We start from the raw sequence: 23,107 nt of genomic DNA on the forward strand, positions 1-23,107 counted from the left end.
CCAGCATCCCAGAGATAGCTTTGGAAGGAGCCTCGTGGAGACCTCTTGTGTGTCTCTACTCACGAATACCTCCTGTTTGCTTGCCTTTCCCTTCTGCCTGGCTCTTAAAAAAAAAAAAAAAAAAAAAAAAAAAAGGCGCTGGGTAAAATCAGTATTCCGGTCAGGGCGGGGTTGGGGGTGGGGAGATGCAAACAGAATGTCAGGCTAAGCAAAGGAGCAGGGCCTGGTGGGGTGCTGGAGTGGGCAGGGCTGCTAACCCTGGCACAAAAGGCATGGGCCATGGGCCCTGGGCGGACCACTGGCTCTGGGCTTGTAGATGCTGTTGTGGGGGTGGAGGCCAGAGTGGCGGGAGGGCCTGGCTTAGGATCCAGGACAGGGGGAGGAGAAAGGACAGCTGAAGACAGAGCCTGTGTCTGGCCAGAATGAGTGGCTTCCTGTGCCCCAGTCCAGCTCACTGACCCTGTGTTCCCTTTCAGGCAGCCCTTCCTGTGAGCGTGCAGGTGCCTTTCTTGGGCTGGGCATGAGCTAGGGATGTGGAGACAGGATTACGCTGATCTTGCCACTGCTCGCCACCGGTGTGGGGACCACCTCACTGGAACCAGGCCTTATTCAGCCTCTCCCAGAGCATGTTTTGAAGGCTGTGCCAGCCCTGGGGAGCTAACAGGTGTTACAAAGGCAGGGTCAGCTAGCAGCCGCTAACAAGGTAACTTCAGTTACTGTCTCTGCAGCGGCTTTTAATTGCTAATGTGCCCCGTGTATCTGCGGGCACTGGGCCTGCAGCCTCTGCTGACTGAGGAGACCTTCTGCAACTGGCCGCTAGGAAAGGCTGGTATTTCCCTCTGCCCTTGGAGTTCTTCTAGACAGGTCAGTCTTCTAACAGGCCTAAGATACAGGGCTGACCATCCCACTCATTCTTCATCTCCGGGGGTCTCTGCAAGCGGAGCCCGGAAGTCAACAGTGCCCTTGTTGAGTCTGAGCACAGGGGAAGAAGGGAAGTTTGGAGCTCGCTTCCCTGGGTGAACATCCCTCCTTTGATGCAGCCCTGCTCAGCGGCTAGGAACTGGGGCAGAGCATGTGCGGCCCTCACCCCCATGTCTGATGACAGTCCAGGCTCAGAGCACCTGAGGGGCAAGGGAGCCTGAGTGAACACAGCAAAGGAGGCCAGAAGGAAGGAAGGACCAGAGAAGGCTGCCTGAACGGGACACTTACCAGCTGGACCTGAATGTCAGATTTCTGGAGTGCTTGGTGTGTGCCTGCCCGTCTGTGTACCAGAGGAGGCCCGTGAACAACCTCAGGCCCCGCCCCTCAGGTTCACATTTTTTTTTTCATTTTTTGAGACGGTGTATTCTTTACTAAGGAGGCCTGGTTGGCTCCCCACCTCACCAGCACTGGGACTATGAGCAGTCATACCACACCTGGCTTTCTATGTGAGTTCTGGGATCAAACTCAGCTCCTCCGCTTATATGGCAAACGCCTCTTTTCAAATTGACTAAAGGCTCCCCAGGCTCCCCCTTTTTCTGTGTTAGGGATGGAACCCAGGGCTTGATACACTAGGCAAGCACTTTACCCATATCTGCACTCTGCCCTGGTAGCCTTTAGAGTCCCCCATCTAGTCTGGTTCAGGCAGATCCCTTCTATTCACAGTGCTTAGGTCTGTATCCTCCCGAAGCCCAGCATTCAGGATCAACAGCGAGATCGATCATTTGTAGGGCGGAAAGTGACTGGAGGAAGCCAAGCACAGAGGCCGGAGGCCTCTCCTTGCTGTACCTGTCTATCGGAAGTCCCGGAGCCCTCCACTTGCCACCAAAACATAGCCTTGGCCAACCCTGGGGTCCATAGTGGGTCTGAGCCTAAAGCACATCCAAGGTCACAGGTGGTCAGGGGCCCAGTCACCTGTAACCAAGTGTGTGACTCTAGGCTGCATGTTGGGAGGGGAGAAGGCTTGCCGCCGCCCAGCCCTGCTGCTCCAGGATCTGTGGTACCAGGGGCCTCATTAAGCTATAGCTGCAAAGAGGTTTGTTATTAACAAAAGCGTGTGGGGATCCTTTCCCTCCTTCCCTCTCTCCTTCAGGCAGGCTCCCAAATGAAAAGGGAACGCATAATGCAAGGCGGTAAGGAAGCCTGGAGGGAAGGCACTGCCTAGCGCAAAGAGGAAGCCGCATTTACCCTCTGGGGAGGCTGGCGCTGCCCGCATTTATAAAACACTCTCTCCTTCCCCTTCTTCCAGTTCAGCGGGTCTCTCAGGCTGTGGTTTAAGTCCTTTTGAAGTGTTACAACCACTTTCTCCTCTTTCAATTAACAACAAGAAAAGGAAGCTAATGGCTTCCTGAGCCTGGCTGTAAATATTAACAGAGTCTGGCCGCCTGGCCTGAGCGCCCGCCCGCCGGCCTGCCCGCTCCCAGCCTTCCCAGCCCAGAGTCAGCTTACAGGAAGGAAAAGCAGGCGGCTCCCAACACGTGCGATGATCCCCTGGCTCAGGCACCTCTGGCGTGGGGGGATGGCGAGGGGGCGGGGGGGGGGGGTACTTGTCCCTGGGAGATGGCTCAGCAGGCAGGAATCTGGAGGCCACACCTGGGTAACTTGGGTGTCCACAGGTGCGTGGCCTGGAGTCCCTGGAGCCCCCAGCTTGTGGCTTTGAGCAAAGCTAGCAGCATATCTGAGGAGGACTGTCTGTTTAGCTGTTTGAGTAGTTGAGTGTTTTCTTTCTTTCTTTCTTTCTTTCTTTTTTTAACTTTTTTATTTTGGAGACAGGATCTCATGTAGCCTAGGATGGCATCAAACTCACTGTGTATCCAAGGCTGGGCCTTGAACTTCTGATCCTCCTACCTCTACCTCCTGAGAGTTGGGAGCAGCTGGAGTAGGGGCTAGCAGACCAGACCCTAGGATCCATGCTGGATCCCCAGCACCAGCAGAGGAGACCTGGGATCCCTGTGACCCCGTCGGCTTTCCCCTGGGGGGGGCATTCATTTGGGACCACCCACCATGAGCCACTGAGACACAGGACCAGTAAAGCAATGCTTCAGAGTCATCCCACCCCCCCCCAGGGGGGGGGTCAGGGAGATGCTCAGCCAGTGCTTGCCACACAAGCATGAGGACCTCGGCTTGGGCCCCAGCAGGTCAGCAGTGTGCCCCCTTAATCCCAGGGCTGGGGAGACAGAGACCGGCCTAGTGGGTGAAGTTCTGGAGCCTAATGAGAAACCCCATCCCCAGAACTAAGGTGGACAGCTTCTGAGGAGTGCTGACCTCTGCCCCCCACCACATGCACACACATACACCCTCACACACCTGCACATGTCCATATACCTGCACACAAATAAATGAAAAGAGCTACGGTGTGTGAGGCCAGGCATGGTGGTACCCGCCGCCTGTAAGATCAGTGCAAGGCCTGGGCTACATCGTGAGATCCTACATCAAAAAACAAAAAGCCGCCAAAATGTACACACACACACACACACACACACACACACACACACAACTACAGAGTCTGTCGCCTGGCCTGTGGGACATGTGAGAGTGCTCAGAGATGGAGGGAGGGGCAGGCAGGGAGCAGGGAGTCTAAGGGGCCCGTTGAGGGCACCATAGTGGGGTAGACAGGGTCAAGAAGCCACTAATCTTGCTGGCAAAAGTAGGCCAGTTTCCTGAAACAGAGGTTCTGACCTTAACCACTGGCACCAGGCTCCTCATCACGGCTCCCCAGGCCTGTCAAGGCCCTCCTGGGTATGGGGTCAGCAAAGCCTACTGAACAGGGAGGGCCTGGCCAGCAAGGGAAGCCTCCTCACTGGGCATGCGTAGACAGAGGGCTAGCAGCTCCCCAGGGGCCAGGGACTGCCACTCCAGCCCCATCCTTTGGCTGAGAACCACTGCTCCTGGGAGTGGCAGTGGAGCAGGCCAGGGCCTCCATGACCCACTCCCAGGTTAACGGTCCCAGCCACCCTGGCAGACTCTCCTTTCAGACAGCCATCTGTCCCTCCAATAGTCCAGATGGGTGCCAGCCACCCTTGGCCTGCCCTGCTTGGTGCCCACTCACAGCTCTGCAGCCCAGGAGCTCCAGTGCCCTTGCTCAGGTTTCAAAGTCACAGACCCACTCTGGGCAGCCAGGGCCTCTTCGGCCCCTCCCTGCTCTTGTCTCCCCACTGCCCGAGTGATGCCAGTCTCTCCTGGCGGTAGCTCTGATCACTTCCACTGCTTGGCTACGTTGGGAGACCAGCATCCTAGAAATCTGGGGGCCTCTTTCTCCCTAGCTCTGGCACCTGCAGAAGCAGGACCCTGCAAGAGAGGCTATAACCCTTGCAGGGCAGGTGGCATCTGTTCCTCCCAGCACCAGGGAATAAAGTCACAGGCCACCTGTGACCACAGCTGCCCACACATGAAGGGAGCGGCATCTGTGGCAGAGGCCCTGCATTTATCTCCAAATAGTGCTGTCCCACACAGCGTCCAAAGAATGACACCTGAGGTTGTCATCTGGTCTACACACACGTGCACATACATGCAGCCACACACACATGCACCTCTGGGATTCCACTCCTGCTGGCCTCCCTGCTCTGGTTGTGTCTGTCTTTACAGGCAGGGACTGGCAGTGGTCTGGTGTAGGGATTCCCACAGGCACCCGTGACCTGGCTGGCACACACATACCAGTCCCTTAAAATCCGCCTTTTGTCGGGAGGCAGTCAACTTAGAGCGCAGGCCAGGAGGGTTCACCCTGCCTAAGCAGACTCCACCTATTCTCACCTCGCTGCTCCTCCAGGGACCTGCTGGGTGTAGCCCTGCTTCCAGCGCAGGAGAAGGAGGTGGGCTCCCAGCTGCCCCACCACAGCATCTGGAGCCCATGCTGTGCTCCCTCTGCCAGGGACTGCCAAGAGCTGGGGCTCTGAGGAACCACCTAGGACACTGGCCCTCTAAGGTGCTCCCAGGAGCACCCAGCTGCTCTCCAGCAGCCGAGTACCAGGCATGTCTTCAGGGAGCAGAACCTGGAGGCTTCCTGAGTCAACTCCTTCCCTGTGACCAACCCTGCTGCTTACTGTCCCCAGCCCAGTCCCCTCAGTCCTATATCTCCAGTTTTCCACACACGAAAGAGTGTTTGCCTAGATTGCAAGAGGGGTCATGTTTTTCCCTGCCTGCATACTCCCAGCAGGCTGTGTGGCGCCCTTGGTATGAAGGCCAGTCCCCTCAGCATGCCCATCTCGGTTCTCCCGAGGGCAGGTTCCTACCCCTTGCCCAGCTTCAGCCACTGCCGTCCATTGTCCCAGAGCTTTGCGCTCAGCTCTCTGAGGGTGGGTGCAAGTCCTCCCACTCTGAGCCTTTGCACATGCTGTTCCCTCTGCCTCCATTACTCTTCCTACCCAGTTCTCAACTGTGCTGACCTTCTTCTAAGAGCAGTTTAGCCCCCTTTCTGGCCTGTGGCTCTAGCTGTGGCCTCTGCCCCATCACTGTGGCGGCGGCGGCGGCATAAGGGGAGTGAGCACCCTCAGTGATGAAGGAGAAGGGAGCAGGCCCCGTGTCTGGCCATCTTCGGGGGCAGTAAGCAGCCTCGGAACAAAGTCTGTTTGATCACAGCCCCTTCATCTAGAAAAGTAGGATACAGATGTTGCCTGCAGCCTGTAGTCCGAGCGAAAACAAATCCCACTTTCCCAGCTCACTCCATCTCTAGCCTGCTGGCTGTGATGGGAACTCTGCCCTCTGAGCTACAGGGCAGCTCTGCCCAAGGAGGGGGCAATGTGTTTTCATTTCAAATGTGATTGGCTAAATGGCTAGCCATAGAGCCCACCTGGGTTTTCAGAGCACATACCAGGCATCTGATTAATACCACACACATGAAACGCCATCCCTAAGAGCCAGAGGTTGAAGCAAAACAGGCGGGCTAATTGCTAATACAGGAATTAATATCAGCAAGCATAGATCTGGAAGGCAGCATGAACAGTAAAGCTAAATCTGGCAGCAAGCCCTGAGGGACAGAAATGGGCTGCACTGCCACCAAGTTCTCGTGTACTGTCATGGGAGCTTGAAGGATGCCATAATTATAGGACAAAGAGATCTTCCCCAGGAAGCCCCCCACCACACCCCAGAACTCATCGCTTTCCCTCTAGGTTGGACCTGGTGTGTGTCTCACATTGTAGTATCTGCATGAGGCTGAGACTTCCTATAGAACTGGGCTCCTCTGGTCCCCAGTGCACTGTACAGTGCCTAGAGCATGGCTGGACTGAGCTTGCTAGGTGAGAGAGATGGACTGTTGAATGGGTTCTAGGGATAGATAGTTGAAGAGATGGATGGAAGGAAAGTAGATGGTTGGATGGATGCATGCATGGATGGATGGATGCTTGGATAGATGAGTGAGTAGGTGGGTAGATGAGATGGAGGACAGATGGTTGGATAATTGGAAGGATGAATGGATGGATGGGAAGGAGATGGAAAGGGATGGATGGAAAAAATGGAGAGATTGAAGGCATGAGAAGGCCTTGGGAGGAACCCAGGACCTGGAGGTGCTTCACTGGGTCTTGGCATGGTGTGGGGAGAAGGAGACTGGGCTAGAATTTGGGGCCCTGGCTCTCCTGCAGATTGAGTAATTTTGTAAAGCCCTTCCCCACCTTCTCAGCCTGTGTGATGGGCTGTCCGTCCCTCTCTGACCCTCCAGCCTGGCCCGGGCTTACGGGAGATGGTAACACAGAGATACCAGGAATGGACAGAGGGCCTGGCTCCCTGCAAGATGCTGGTGTGAACGGGTCCATCAGGCCAAGCTGCAAAGGCAGCGTGGGGCTGGGGACCCAGCCCTTGGGAGAGGTTGAATGGATTAGGGGGATAGATGGTTATCTTCTTTCTCTTGCCAATACTTTTACTAGAGTTGTTGGTAACAAAAGGAATTGTGTGTGATGAAGAGCTGACAGATGGAAGCTTTTCCTCAGTAGACTTTAAACAGGTTTCCTGGTACAGAGACTAGACCAGAGCATGGACATAGAGAAGGTCCAGGAGAGAGGTACAGCCGAGCTGCCCTGTGGAGCTAAGGAGAGCCCCCATTCCTGGCTTCTTAGGGCCCGACAGATTCCTTGGTTACCCCACGTGAAAGCATAGACAGTAACTGCAGGGGCATGGCTTCTTTCAGTCTAGCAGGGCTCTGGGGCAGGTGCTTGCCAGTGGGCACATTTACACATTTCTTCCAGGCTGTGTGGAGCAGTGGCAGCAGGTGGCTACTACTGGCCATAATTAAGCACCCACAAGTGGGAGGAGCCACAACACTACCCAGGGCTCACACTGCCAGGCTGGCGTGGAAAGCCAGTACATGTCTCAGATACCTGAGAGGGCCTCCAGAAAGGAGACCCTAGCTGAACCTTCTGTCCCCACACTAGAGGTCTAAGGACTCAGGGAAAACAGCAGAGAGGGTGGAGAAACAAGGAAGGCCCAGGAGAGCCTCACTCAGACTCTTGGTTTTTCCAGTGAGAAAACAGAATGAGGAGTACGTGGGTGCATTTATTAAATACCTACTGTGTGCACGGCACTGAGCCGGGCACTGGAGTATCCAGCCTTCATATTCTCCCATTGTACCCTGTGACATCATTGCGGTTATAACTGTGGGACCACATGTTCAGAGGGAGGGTGCCTAATGCAGGGAGGGAGGGATGGCGTGAGGATTCTCACAGGAGCGGGGGAGGGTGTGGAAAGGCCCACATGTCACATGTGTGCACTATTACAAATGTGTATATGTGCACATTCCTGTCAATCTCTGTGTACTCTCATGTCCATGTGTAAAAGTGTGTTCATGTGTACACATGCATGCCTGTAGAAGTGTGTTTTATGCATTCCTGGGCACACATGTGTGAACATCTTGATCATGTGTTTATATGTTCCATGTGTTCATTTTTGCACATATGCGTGGATTTAAATGTGTGCAGGGATGCATATATGTGTTTGTATGTGTACACTTACTTCTGTTTTCATGTTTGCCTAGTTTTAGGCATGTGACCTATTTGTTCACATGCTTACACAGATGTCAGTGTATGAATTAGTCTCACTGGGGACAGTGGGACTGTGGGAGGTAGGGACTGCAGTGGTGAGCCAGGCTGGCTAGGGCCTAAGGATGGAAGGCCAGCACTGACTAGCTCCTGAGAGCTGGAGGAACCCGAGTCAGGCACACACCCAGTGGGTGGATCTGCCTTCTTCCTGGGCCCGTGATTTCAAAAGCAGAGCTCGGGTTTGTGTCTTTCGTGGAGGGGCAGTTGGGGTTCAGGCTCCAAGGACACAGCTCCCACTCTGTGTGTGTGTGGTGGTCCAGCTGCCCGCTCCCACCCCCAGCAGTATGAAACAATTTCCTTGGCCTGTCCAGGAAGGCAGATGACCTCACTGGACTCTTTCCATCTCTCGCTTTCACAGAGAAATTACAGTTTATAATTGGATGAAATCGCGCGGGTGGTAATGGCAATAATGGCTTAGGCTGCAGCTACCACTGCCCCCTCTGCCGGAACAGGCTTATCTTCCTTCCTGTCCAACCTGCCTGGGACACCTGCCTCTTGGCACCTGCACCCCTGACTGGCCTCCTGGGAGAGGTTCCAGGGAGTGCCCCTTACCCCATCATTCCTTCATACGCCGACCACATGCTTTATTCTTCCCATGTGTTCCCTGTGGTCTCTGTGGGCTACAGCCATGGACAGCCACCTCTGCCAAGCACACGAACTTATTAAATATGCACCCTAGATGTGCCGGCTGCAGGTACTGAGCAGGCCTTGAACCAGCCACCTTTGGTCCTACAAAGGAAAGTACCCAGATGCAGCTGAGCCTAACCAGAGCCTCAGATGTCATTAAAGCTCCTTTCCAAAGAGGGCCGCCTGCAGGGGAGCAGATGCCCCAGTTGGGCCTTCTTGGCTGGCTGCTAACAGAGGGAGGGGACAGCTTTGCTTTGTTTTGTATTCCTAGGGACAGCCTGCAGCGCCCAGCCCAGGTCTCTACAGCAGGAAGGGCAGCTGGGTGTGGAAGGCTGCCCCCCCCCCCCAGGAGACAGCCAGCTGAAGCAGGGAGGTCAGGGACACTGGAGACCCAACTTCATGGACCCCTGGTGAGCCAGAGAAGTTGGGTTGTTTTGGAAGCCAAGGCCAGGATGGCCCAGTTGGAGCCTTCAAATGACATTTAATTAAGAGAAGCATGTGCTGGGGAAATGGAGGCTGTCCCAAGCTTGGTGCGTGGCTGGACAAGGCCAGGAGCTCCCAAGCCTTTTCTTTTTTGTTAATTATTACACTTATGTAGTTAGTGAGTGTGTGTGGTCAGGGAAGGAAGGTGAGAGTCAGTTCTCTCCTCCTACCATGTGAGCTCCCAGGGTCTTCAGGCTTGGTGCTAGGTGTCTTCAGCCACTAAGCCATCGTGCCAAGCCTCCAGACTTCATTTTTCTCTGCCCAGTCCTTGCAGGTAGTTACAAGGAAGGGTTCTGCATATTACTTGGATTTAAAAAGTGATAAGTGGTGGGGACAGTAATCTCAGACCCTTGCCAGGCTTGGAGGGAAGTGGTATTTGTTCAAGGAAGGGGAGCTAGGGTCAGCAGTAGAGCGCCTGCAGAGAAACCCTATATTGGAAAAACAACAAACCAACCCAGAGACTGGGAAGCGCTGAGAACGAGGGGGTGTGGCCATGGCTGCCTGTAGTACTCGTCCCTGGGGCTCTTGACTTCCTGGGATTTGATTCCTGGTGTTGCCTTTGGCAGGTGAAGAAGCTGGGAGTAGGTGAGAAGGCCTCCCTCTTGACAGCCGTGCCCAGGGGCTGAAGCAGGAGTAACCCACCCTCCTGCCTCACCCATTCCAGAAACTTCTCTACAAACAGACGCAGCCAAGCAGACCAGCCCCTGTCCCCCAAAGTGGCTTCCCAAAGCGGGGCGCGCAGGCCTGACAGCTCAGCAGTGCGAGGCGGGCGACGTGGCTGCAGCCTGTGGTGAACATCGGACCCACCCCCCCAGATGCGGCCTGAGTGGCAGGAATACGGATTCTTTGGAGGGTGGCTGCCTCTCAGCTCTGTCACGCAAGAGCGCTCTCTGCACTGAGCCATCCCTGCCAAGTGACTTAAAGGGATTGTAAAAAGAAAAAAGAGAGAGAGAAAGAAAAAAAAACCCTGGTAAAGAAAACGGGGGTAACAGCCCCACAGAGGCATTTCAGAAGAGGTGCGGCCTGTGGACAAAGGACCAAAGTTACAAAGAGCTGCGGTGGAAGTGGTGGCCAGTGAAAGGCCACACTCCCCGGGGACTGACATTGAGCTGTAGGGCATGCCCTGCTCAGGAGTCCCCGGGGGTGCACACAGAACACATACCCCTCGCTCCAGAGAGCCAAGTCAGCAGTGCCCGTGGCCTAGGGTACCAAAGATGCCGCTTGGGGCCCGCAGCCACATCTGAGGCCTAGCCACAGGAAGACTTCACGACCTCCTTACTCTCTGCGTGCCTCGTTGCTCCTGCTGCCCCAGAGCTGCAGGCTGTGGTTGAGTACCTCTGGGTCTGTTGGTGACATGGGGCCAGGGATGTGAGCGTGGCCTGGAATTCTGAAGCAGTGACCCCAGTGGGACCCCAGTGGCTCCAGGGAGCAGCAGCAGAGGAGGTAAGAGTCTGGGGCAGGGGGCGTGAGGAAGGGTTCCTGGTGGCCCAGAAGGGTGACAAGAGTTTTTTTCCACCTGGAGGGAGCACAGTGCATGGGAGGGGCAACTGAGTCCTGCCCTCTGGACACCCCCCCCCCCCCGCCGCCGCCATGGGAGGCCTCTGCTTGCTGGGGTAGGGATCACCTGCAGGGCTCTGACAGGTGTACAGGAGGAGACCACTTGGGAGTGAGCCACAGCAGTAGCAGGGTTTCCTCCTCCTGGGCCTGGCCACCTGCTCTGTACAAATGGGACAACCATGAGGCCTTGTGATGGGTTAGGCAAGAGCTTAGGGGACCAAGGCCATCAGCCTTGATACCTGCTACCCTTGAACTAGCAAGAATCCCAAGCTCTCTTCTGTTTGGACCGGCCCTGCTCTGGTCTGAGAGAGCCGTGGTGGGGCTGATCAGGAGCCACCACCCGGCATCATCTGCACTGACCTCCAGTACAGTCCTTTTGTTGGTTAGAGGGAAGAGACGGGTCCAGAGAGGTGGACTGAGTGCCCCCAGGCCACACAGCAGGTGGCTGGCTGGACCAGCTCCTCCTGGGCTCCAAGAGGGGAGGGGTGGTACCTCTGCAAACAGTAATCCCAGCAACCTCAGAACCCCTCAGCGCCCTGGGCAGGGCAGGGAAGCCCCAATTCATTACTAAGATGGAAAATGACACTTCCCCACGCTCTGCCCCAAGAGAGGACCTGATTTATGGCTGCGCCAGCGCCTGGGACATCCGTCAGAGCCGTGCGCTGCGTACGCCGTCTGCGGGGGCATTAATAGCCGTGTTATTAGCCACTGGCGTGAAGGATGCCCTGCGGATGGGCTATTTGCTGTTATTTATTATAAAGGCGCGACAACCCAGCAGCAGGGCCGCGAGCACACAGCTGGGCCCCGCCTGCCTATGGTTCTCCTCTCGGCATCTTCAACTTCCTCCCAGCCCCTAGGAGGAGCTAGGGGATAATTCCTGGGGCCAGGCCAAACCAGAGGGGAGCAGCAACCACCTCCTGTTGATCCTGGTGCTCAAAGCGCTGATAGAAAATCTGCTCAGCCGGCTTTGTGCAGCCTCACGGTACCCAGAGGTGGAGAAACGCAAAGGAACACTCTGGGCTTTGGGGGCCAGAGGTGCCTGGGATGGCCCTGGGGGTTCTGGCTGAGAGTGGTGTAAATGAGGGCAGGTCCCCTCCTTGAGTGTGCCTCTCCTCTGTACACATGGGCTAGAGCCAGAAACAAGGCCAGCTACTCCCAAGAGACCCCCTAGACTCTTAAGAAGAGCCCATAGACTGGTGGCTGGCAAGAGGTGCTGGTGAGCTGGGGCATGTCCCATCACCTGCTCTTACAAACCTGTGGGGAAGGGGTTGAGAGTTCAGACCTTGGAGAGACTGCTCGAAGGCTCTGTCACTGGTCCTGTCCCTGCACATCTATAAAAGGCACACAGATGGGCTCCGAGTCCTCTTCCCAGGGTTCTGTCAGTGTTCTGCGCTCGCATGCATTCATGGCATGGGCACTCATGGAGATGTGCCTGTAGCTGCACAGTGCCAAGCTGGCCACCAAGCTGGGGCACACCCAGGCCTCCTTGGGCCTGCTTCTCCAGAGCAGCTGAATTTGAGGAGCTCTGTCAGCAAGTCTGAGGCCTGGGTGGGTGGCCAGCTCTTCATAGTTCAGACAGGACTTTTTGTCTCTCAGCACTGCTATAATGAGAACACCCTAGGCCATCATGGCCTCTGAGGTGGTGCTGATGGGAAGGTCTCACCTCTGCCTCTTCTCCAGCTGCCTAGTTCTGGGCTTTAGAGTATAGATCTGTCTCGTTTATTCAAGATGTGGGCTGGGGAGATAGCTCCATCAGTGAAATGTCTGGGTCCCCAGTGCCCACATAAAAGCCAGGCATGATGGTACACATCTGTAGCCCTAGCACTGGAGGTGGGGGCAGAAACAGGTGGATCTCTGGAGATCCCTGGCCGCCCAGCCTAGCCAGTCAGTGAGTTCTGAATTCTGCGACAGACCTGTCTCAAAAGATAAGGTGGAGAGCGATAAATACATCCCATGGCAACCTCTGGCCCTCACATACACACAGACATAAAGTATGTTTACGGAGCCTCTCTGGGCCAGGCTCATTGCTGGGCACAGGAGAGGCCACACCCTACAAGTTTAGGTCCAGTGGGAAGAGCCAGACACGTAATGGATGTCCAGGAGACTGGAGGTCACAAATAGGAATCCTCATTCAGAGCAGGGCCAATTGACTGCCTGCTTCTGAGAGGCCCCAGCCTCCATGCCTGCCTGGAATTCATTCCAATCAGCACTTCCTACACACCTGCTCCTCTCTTCCCCTACAGCAGTCCAGGCTCCCGCAGGAAATGGAGGAACTCAGCAGCAGAGACCCCGGACCCAGCCCCCGTCTTGAGGACTGTCACTGACTGTCACTTGTCCTGCTGGCGCTGGCCCTTCTCTTCATTCTCCCGCCCACTGGCACTAAATCTGCCTCTTTTTTTTTTTTTTTTTCCTTCCCCAAAGGAGTTAAGTCTCAGTGGAGGCAGCTTTACTCCAAAGGGACCCAGGCGGCAGGATCAGGTGGAGGACCGTTTCATTAAGAGATGCTGAGAGAGAAAGAAGCAAAATTACATGTGTCTCCTTTCGTCTCCCTCCCCGTTCCTGGCCCTGCATAGTTTAATATCGAATACTGCTATCAATATAATTAACCTCCTAAGACACAATTTGAAAGTCTTGTTTTTTAAAGCGATTCACTTTCTCTGAAGCCACGGAGGACATCCTGCTGCCCGGCCCCACCCAGCGGCCCACGCGCTTAGGTGAACTCAAAGTTCATTTCTGGTGGATTTGCATACCTGTCTGCAATTACTGCCAGTGATAACGGCTGATACATAATGCATGCGGCATGAAATTAGAAAAATAATTAACTTTAGATTTGAAAAGAATCCCCGCCCCCCAACTCTCCAGGCATTACAAATGCTGAGTGCTACCACTGGGCAAGGACTGGGGGGACTAAGCTGTTTGGGGTGATGGGTGAGACTGGTTGGCACCCCAGAGCAGCCCAAACTAGAGAGTCAGGGTGTGCAGAAGGTGCTCCCATGGCATGTGCTGGAACAAGCGTCAAGTTCCTGGGCCTCATCTGTAACTTACCAGTGAAATAGTGTGGCTAATGAAGTGACCCATCTCTCTCTCTGTGACCAAGGAGTGCTCAGCCAAGCTGAACGTAGCCCATTTTATCCTCACAAGACCCTAAGGAACTAGACTTGGTCCCATTTCCCAGACGAAGCCCTCAAGCCCTCTACATGGGCCGAGACTGAGAGAAGGCAAGTCTTCTGAGGAGAGAGGCTGCCTGAGAGGCCACCCTCAGTCTTGTTTGCAGCTGAGTCCCAGAAGTAGCTGCTAACTGCTGGATGAGAAACTGAGGGGCCCTTTGTTAATTTTTGACAGAGACAGAAGCAGCCCCAGCAGTGTAGGGCAGGGTAAGTGCCAATCACTGCTCAGCCTTCTCCCTGGGGGGCTGAATGCTGCTGTTCCTAGTTCAACCTGCCTCAGCACAGGCTCGGCCTTTTGGAAGGACCTGAAAGCCTCAGAAGATTTAGGGGAGTCACAGTAAATTCCAGGAGGGGAAGAGACACCACCAGAGGCCCCAGTTTGAGGATGGAGGAGGAGGAGAACGTGGAAGATCTGGGGTCCACAAGGGCAGTCTCCGTTATTCAGTTTCAGGAAACTTACATGAGTACATGTGTTTGCCCTCTCCACAGGCATGCTATGATCACAGGTCACCTCCCTCCTAATAGCACTGTCTGGAGCCCCATCCCTTACCCCAACCATGGGGGTGGGGAGACGCACAACAAGGCTTGGGTCAGTAGTATTATGGCATATGACACTATGTCCCCTTGCTGGCTTTGGGAAGTGCCAGGGATGAACTCTGTAAATAGAAAATGGCATCACTAAGTTCCATGGCAGCCACAAGGCCTGAGCCAGTGTCCCCAGAAAGACCGGGCTGTGGCCACAGGGCTTTGGCATCAGGAGCACAGCTTGCCCCTCCCAGGTCTATAGGAGCAATAGGAGGAGAGGGCTGGCTGAGGCCATCACAGGACAGACACCCTGAGCCCAGCTTCCAAGATGAGAAGTATACTTGGGAACACGGGGCAAAATGGGGTGGCTTCTCCCTCAGGTCCAGCCAGGCCTTCTTCCCAGAAAAGGGGTTCTCAGCAGCATATAGCAGAGGAAACAGACCCAGGGAGTATCTCCCAAGGCAGGGGTTAGGGCTTGGAAGGCCATGGGGTTCCAGTCTGTGAGCCTCTGGCCTTTCTACAGTCTCCCTCCTTGGGGCTGGGGCCATCTGGACTTCTGTTTCTTTTTTTTTTTTTTTTTTTTTAGTTTTTTGAGGCAGGGTTTCTCTATAGCTTTGGAGCCTGTTCTGGAACTCGCTCTGTAGACCAGACTAGTCTCGAACTCAGAGAGATGCGCTTGCTTCTGCCTCCCGAGTGCTGGGATTACAGGTGTGCACCACCACCGCCCAGCTCTGACATTTGTTTCTAATGGGAGCTGAGACCATGCCTGATACTCAGCATCAGGATGTTATTCACCCCCTCTAGGGAACTGTCTTCACTGACAAACAAAAAGAGGAGCTTGGCTAGGAGGCCTGGGTGGTCTGCCCAGTCTTCCATTGTCTCCCAGCCTGACTTCCTTTAAGAATGTGCCCAGTCAGCTCAGTCCCTCCCCCTTTGCCCATGTCCCCTCAAAGGCCATAAAATAACTGCCATCCCCCACACTATGTCCATGCCCGGTCTTGGATCTGTAGCTGCCCCTGCATGTGGTCTTAGCCAATGTCCCTCACAGGAGTAGGGGGACACATCGGTGCAGGCACTGGACGGCCACAGGTATACAGCTAGGACTTGAATTTCCCCGGCTGGTGGCTGTTCACAGACTCTGCTTAGATGCCTTTGCCAGGTAGAGTGGAAGCAGGGCTGGACTCTGGAGGATCAGGGTCAGAGAGCTTCCAGGAGGAGGTGGTACAGCTGAGGCCTGTGGGCAGAGTGCATGCTGCCCTGTGAGGCTGAAGGCCAGCCCACACTGGGATCAGAGTGGCAGGAACAACCTGCGTAAAGGCCCTGGGGAAGCGGGACAGTGTGTGCAGCGTGTCAGAATGCTAAGGGCCCTGGGATTTTGCAAGCTGAGCTGCAGCCCCACCCTGTCTCCCTCTCTAAGGCTGGTATTTGTCCATGGCTGGAAGGGGGAGCAAGCACAGTGGGCACAGTGGCCACAGGGCATGAAGACGAGGCACAGAAGGGCAGTTAACACAGGCTATCCCTATGTATAAGGAGGAGGTGGGTAGCCTCGGGGACATGGGCCGCACTTAGGAAGGACGTTCTGCATGTGGGGCACTCTGCACACAAACTCTCCTATTACCTTAAATTCTCACGTAAGGGCAACTGTCAACCACATACATAGACAGGAAGCTGGAGCCGAGAGAGGACATACCTCCTACTGAAATCACATCGCCTGGAAGTGGTACGGGCAGGTCTTGAGCCCATGGCACTCTGTCCTGGCCATTGGCAGAAGCCAGTAATTGCCCCAGGCCCCCCTCAGGCCCCCCCAGGCCCCTCAGCCAAGGGAGGTCACCGGCCTGAACTGTCTCTCTGCACCCCTCCAGTGGAGCGTCCGGATCCTGCTGTCTGTCACAGAGCTGTCAGGCTATAACTCATACCGCACTCATCTGTGTGATCCCCACAATGACGACCAGTGATCCCGTAAAAGATGGGCAATTTACCAGGTTTAATTTGATGGCCACATAAACTATCAAACACAACAAGGGAATGAGAAGGCCACCAGGTGTCTGGGCAATTTAACGGCTCCTCTAGAGAGGCTGCGGTCCTCCCTCCCCAGCTGGGTCTGTCCTGTTCCTGAAACTCCTGGGGCTGAGACTGGAGTTGGCCTTGGAGAAGCAAGGTGGCCAGGGACACTTGGGCAAGATGGATAGGCAGCAGATAGGGAAGTGGAAAGGCCTTGGGTCCCTGCCTCCCACTGCTGTTCCATTATCCATCAAACATCTCTGAGAGGTGCAATTTAGACTCTATTATGATGCAGAGTCTCGGGAGGCTGGGGACTGTGGCCATGAGCTCAATGGGAGGAGAACAGATGTCCGTGCCAGAGACTGTGGTGGCAGCCTTGGCTTTGGCCTTAACAAGTCTGGCTCTGCTCAGGGCACTGGCCCAGAACAGCCAAGGGCAGAGGCTTCCTGTGTCCCTCAAGATAGAACTCATCAGCTGGCCAGGAGCAGGTGTCTTCTGGCCAAACTCAGGCTCAGGTAGAGGTGCTGGGCCACAACCCCAAGACAAAGTGAGGCAGCCTGGGAGCAAGCCGAAGCCCTCTGTCTCCAGCCTTGCCCTGTCCCACTCCTCATCCCTGCCCACAAAGTGACTTGTGATGAGACCTTCAGGCTCCTGTAAGAGGAGACAAGTGTGTGGCTGGAGGTCTGGGTGTCTGAGACCTTGGAATGGCTGGGCCCCTTGCCTCTCTGTGCTGCAGACTTCAAGTTGTGAAAGAGAACAACAGACTGTGTGTCTGACTATCAGGCACAGCATGGGCTGTGAATACAGACGGGGCTGGCTCAGGGGGTAAGCTATTTGGGTGTATATGCTGTCTTTAGCTTTGGATCCCAAGGTAACGAGCACAGCACGAGGATTAGTCAGGCCTGGAGCAGCTTGGGGTGCCCATACCACACACAGAGCAACAGGAGTCTGGTGAAGACAAGAGAGCCCTCAGTCCCAACCCATAATAATGCCCAGGCTGGCTGGGCCTCGGTCTCGGTGGGGTAATGGAGCGATGCAGTGAGATTCTAGGTCTGAGGGCACATCTGGATTCCACAGCCTCCTGCCAGCAGGGCTGTGCTGCAGTTTCTTCAGAATGGGTAGGTACCGATTTCTTTGTAGGAATACTTGACAAGGGCCTGTTGTGTACCAACGACTAGGCTAGACCCTAATGGGTAAGAGACCCCATAGCTCTAAAGTAAAGCACATGCTAACTGGTGATGAGTCTGTAAACACTGAGCAGAGAGAAGGCATATTCTGGGGTTACAGTTTTTGGCGAGGTGACCAGGAAAGGCCTCACCTGTAGGAAGTGTGGGGGAGCAGCATGTGTCTCTGAGGATCAGCTCTGGGAAGAGGGAAGTATGACTTGGGGCAGCAGAGTGGGTCCGGCTGCTTCAGAGGAGAGGGATGCAGTACAAAATATCCCAGTGCCTGCTAGCTGGCTGGAGGTGGAGGAATGGTGGGCAGATGAGTGGAGGAGGCAGGCTAGGGAACACTGCAAGACACTGAGTGAGAGACGCATGAGGAGAAGAGGGGTCCAGGGAGCTTCAGCAGGGACCAGCTTGATGTCAAGGCTTCTGTTGAGGACGACCAAGGAAACAAGACCACAGTGAACCCCAGGGCAAGGTAGACAGAACTGCTCGGTGTGCAGGGAAGGCCACAGCCTGAGGAACTGTGGAGCCGGGCAAGTGGGCCAGGCAGGCTGCATAAGTGAGTGAGTAGGGAGAGGGATGGATTGGGACCAAGGGATGCATGGCTGAGTGGATGGACAGAGCGGAGGCCACCTGGAAGACCTAGCAGAGGCTACAGTGTTTTCTCAGCATCCTGGGGGGGGGGGGGGGCGCACTGGATAGAGAAAAGCTGCCGGGAACAGAGAGGGACGGATGAGGGAAGGGTGCGGTATAATTGAGAAATAGAGACATCTGATTCCTAGAGCATCCTGGTGAAGTCCCCTCTGGTCACTCAGCAGGAGCTGGTCATGCTCCACACTCCAGAGCTGTCCTCCCAGAGAGAGAAGCCATCACATTCCGCCCTGAAAGCCTCCTTGACCCTGAGTTTTACTGCAGACCTTTGCTAGCTGTATGAAGACACCCTTTTTTACTGAGATTGAAAGATAATTTCTCTTTAATTGATTTTTTACCACTGTGAACAGTAAAATAATGAGAAAACTCTATGCTGCAATTTTTCTATTTGCGAAAACTGAAATTACACCTTGCAGAAAAATTTCCTCAGCGTGCAGACAACACCTCCCTCCTTTACTTGTCTCATTTCTTTAAATCAAGAAAGCTGATGTGTAAGTGTACGTGTACGTGTATGTGTGTGTGTGTGTGTTTGCATATGTGTGTGTGCCCTGTTATTTCAGCTGGGGAGAGACTAGGTATGGAATAGTTCCCCAGAAAACACAGAACACCGAGCCAGGAGTCAGGTCTGTTGACACTTCATTCTGTGTATGGAACACATGGTTGACAAACAGGATGTGGTGTTTCACCACCAGACAAGGAGCTCGGTGCTCTCCACTGCCCACCAGTGACAATGTCAGCTGTGTCTCTCCTGAAGGTTGTGGTGACACGCCTCTTGAGCTCACAGCCTCCCAGAAACAAGCTTTTCCTTCAGCCCCTGAGTCCACTCCAGAATTAGGCCTGTCCCAGTCCTGTTAGAAACAATGGCTCATCCATGACATCTATCCCACTGGCCGGCCCCCTTTGTGTGACCCTTAAAGATGGCTTATCAGGAGCTGTGAGGTCACAGCCCCGGATGCAGCAGCACACATTAAACGCCCTAGGGTGTTGGCTCCTCTCAAGGACCAGACCCTCCTGATGAGATTCACAGTGAGCATCAGTCACCCTGGCCGGGGAGCTCACCTGTCTCCAGATTGGCATGAAACAGGCCTCCCTTGCCGCCTGGCCTCAGCCCCGCGAGGCCCAGCCTTCCTGACTCCCTCCCCAGACCCTGTCACCGTTGTCTCACACTCAGCACACCTGTCTTGTGCTCCTTGCAGGTGTTGAGGCTCCAGGTTAGGTGGGTCAGGCCTCCACCCGCTGTCCACCATGGTGGTGGCACACCCTACTGCCACCACTACCACCACACCTGCTGCCACCGTCACAGCCACTGTCGTGATGACCACAGCCACCATGGACCTGCGGGACTGGCTGTTTCTCTGCTATGGCCTCATTGCTTTCCTCACGGAGGTCATCGACAGCACCACCTGCCCGTCGGTGTGCCGTTGCGACAATGGCTTCATCTACTGCAACGACCGGGGACTCACATCCATCCCCTCAGACATCCCTGATGATGCCACCACCCTCTACCTACAGAACAACCAGATCAACAACGCAGGCATCCCTCAGGACCTCAAGACCAAGGTCAAAGTGCAGGTCATCTACCTGTACGAGAACGACCTGGACGAATTCCCCGTCAACCTGCCCCGCTCCCTCCGAGAGCTACATCTTCAGGATAACAACGTGCGCACCATTGCCAGGGACTCGTTGGCTCGCATCCCGCTGCTGGAGAAGCTGCACCTGGATGACAACTCCGTTTCCACCGTGAGCATCGAGGAGGATGCTTTCGCTGACAGCAAGCAGCTCAAGCTACTTTTCCTGAGCCGGAACCACCTGAGCAGCATCCCGTCGGGGCTGCCACACACCCTGGAAGAGCTGCGGCTGGATGACAACCGCATCTCCACCATCCCGCTACATGCATTCAAGGGTCTCAACAGCCTGCGGCGCCTGGTTCTGGATGGCAACCTGCTGGCCAACCAGCGCATCGCTGATGACACCTTCAGCCGCCTGCAGAACCTCACAGAGCTGTCGCTAGTACGAAACTCGCTGGCTGCCCCGCCCCTCAACCTGCCCAGTGCCCACCTGCAGAAGCTCTACCTGCAGGACAACGCCATCAGCCACATCCCCTACAACACACTGGCCAAGATGCGGGAGCTGGAGAGGTTGGACCTGTCCAATAACAACCTCACCACACTGCCTCGAGGCCTGTTTGATGACCTGGGGAACCTGGCACAGCTGCTTCTCAGGAACAACCCCTGGTTCTGTGGCTGTAACCTCATGTGGCTGCGGGACTGGGTGAAGGCACGGGCTGCGGTGGTCAATGTGCGGGGCCTCATGTGCCAGGGCCCTGAGAAGGTCCGGGGCATGGCCATCAAAGACATCACCAGCGAGATGGACGAGTGCTTTGAGGCGGGATCGCAGGGCAATGCGGCCAACGCTGCTGCCAAGACCACAGCCAGCAACCACGCCTCCGCCACCACGCCCCAGGGCTCTCTGTTTACCCTCAAGGCCAAGAGGCCAGGACTGCGCCTCCCCGACTCCAACATTGACTACCCCATGGCCACCGGTGATGCTGCCAAGACATTGGTCATCCAGGTGAAGCCACTGACGGCAGACTCCATCCGAATCACATGGAAGGCCATGCTACCTGCCTCCTCTTTCCGGCTCAGTTGGCTGCGTCTGGGCCACAGCCCGGCTGTGGGCTCTATCACAGAGACCCTGGTGCAGGGGGACAAGACAGAGTACCTGCTCACAGCCCTGGAGCCCAAGTCCACCTACATTATCTGCATGGTCACCATGGAGACTGGCAACACCTATGTGGCTGATGAGACACCTGTGTGTGCCAAGGCAGAGACGGCTGATAGCTACGGCCCTACCACCACGCTCAATCAGGAACAGAATGCTGGCCCTATGGCAGGGCTGCCCCTGGCTGGCATTATTGGTGGGGCCGTAGCTCTTGTCTTTCTCTTCCTGGTCCTGGGGGCCATCTGCTGGTACGTGCACCGCGCTGGTGAGCTGTTGACCCGAGAGAGGGTCTACAACAGGGGTAACCGGAAAAAGGATGACTACATGGAGTCAGGGACCAAGAAGGATAACTCCATTCTGGAAATCCGAGGCCCAGGACTGCAGATGCTACCCATCAACCCATACCGCTCCAAAGAGGAGTACGTGGTGCACACCATATTCCCTTCCAATGGCAGCAGCCTCTGCAAGGGCGCCCACACTATTGGCTATGGCACCACACGGGGCTACCGGGATGGTGGCATCCCTGATGTGGACTACTCCTACACATGAAGCTGGCCACTCCCAGTGTGCTCACACGGCTCTGTCTAGTCCGCTGCAATACCAGGAGCCAGGAAGAGAAACTCCGCAGTGACTTTCCCAGCAGAGAGCAAAGTTTGGGGAGGGTTGGTGAACACAATAGTAGGGTTAAAATTTTTTTTTTAAACACATAGAAGGCAAGAGGGAAATTCAACATTGTTGGAGACATAATTTATACCGGATCACGAGAGTTAGGACTAATAATCTAGCAGGAAAGGTTGGATTGGGACTTTTTTTTTTTCTTGAACCAGATCGATACTACCTGTACAACATTTGTGTACACCTCGAGCTCCATCCAGGGCCATCGGAAAGAAACAGACGACCAATAGACATGATGGCATGGAGCCCCCCAGCAGCCATCCTGCTGCCTGCTCACGGTGACAGCTCAGTGAAAAGGTTTCCAGTTCCTCACAAAAGAGCCAGCGGAAGAAGACTTTTTGCTACGGAGATACTGTCCTGAAATCTCTTCCCTGGTTCTTTCCATGCTGTTTTCTTTCCAGATCTGCAGAAATATGGCGTTCTCCGTGGTATTCTCCGAACAATACCATAGTCAATTAAAAAACAAAAACAAAAACAAAAACCAGTCGAACTTTTCCTTCCAGTGCCGAGCGCTTCGGTTGCAGTCACCGAACTCCGCAGAAGCTCTGACAGAAGCCGTAGCTTTCCCTGCCACGTGGAGGCGCATCTGTCTGCCCGCCTATTGCCATGTCACGTGTCTCAGTACAGATGGGTAGATAGAGCTGCGTGTCTGTCCTCTCCGCACTTCTTGGGTCAGTCCTTGACATTTCCTCAGACAATAGAATTGCAAAAATTTTGCTTTCTCCTAGAAATCATTGAGTAAGTAAGTAGACCATGTGTGGGATGAGAGTGAGGTGGAGGGGAGGGGCCTCAGCCAGGTGGTAGGAGGGGCCTCAGCCAGGTGGAGGGGAGGGGCCTCAGCCAGGTGGTAGGAGGGGCCTCAGCCAGGTGGTAGGAGGGGCCTCAGTCCAGGTGGAGGGGATGGGCCTCAGCCAGATGGAGGGGAGGGGCCTTAGCCAGGTGGTAGGAGGGGCCTCAGTCCAGGTGGTAGGAGGGGCCTCAGTCCAGGTGGTGGGAGGGGCCTCAGCCCAGGTGAAGGGTATTGCTATTTTTTAGAGGCGCTGGTATCTGCATCCCACTGGACAGTTAGGAAAAATCTGGCTGATGGTTTGGATTCCATCCTGTCAACCTAGAGCCAGGCTACTCTCCTTTCTGATATGGAGAAAAAGCTTTCCTTGATGACCAGTGAGTGCCCTCATCTGTCCCTCCCCCATAGATCCCATCTCCACGATAGTGTTTAAGCTTTCTCCTGGGACAGGTAATTAGTGCAGGGCCTGTTTATAAATATATGTGTAACACACACACACACACACACACACACACACACACACACACACTGGCTGGTTAGACCCATTGGTTTCCATGGCTGCTCAAACAAAGCCCAGAAAAAAGGGAAAAAAATTTTCAGAAAATTTCTGGGACACACACACACACACACACACACACACACACACACACACGCATGCACACACATACAAAATCTCAACCATGCCCACACCAGGGGCTCTGTTCTCAAAAGGGAAAAATCAGATTTCTTTGTAAAAAAACATCA

The 23,107-nt window shown here is 54.9% G+C and overlaps 1 protein-coding gene across 1 annotated transcript; it reads left to right on the plus strand.

The window, feature by feature from the left end:
- The first annotated feature begins 19,342 nt into the window (after positions 1-19,342).
- Flrt1 (fibronectin leucine rich transmembrane protein 1) lies at positions 19,343-22,394 on the plus strand. The gene has a single exon (XM_059261844.1). It carries the CDS (start codon positions 19,426-19,428, stop codon positions 21,448-21,450), a length of 2,025 nt encoding a protein of 674 aa, XP_059117827.1. The 5' UTR covers positions 19,343-19,425; the 3' UTR covers positions 21,451-22,394.
- The last annotated feature ends 713 nt before the right edge of the window (positions 22,395-23,107 follow it).

Source organism: Peromyscus eremicus, chromosome 1 (assembly GCF_949786415.1).
Source record: "Peromyscus eremicus chromosome 1, PerEre_H2_v1, whole genome shotgun sequence".
In the NCBI taxonomy this organism is placed as follows: Eukaryota; Metazoa; Chordata; class Mammalia; order Rodentia; family Cricetidae; genus Peromyscus; species Peromyscus eremicus.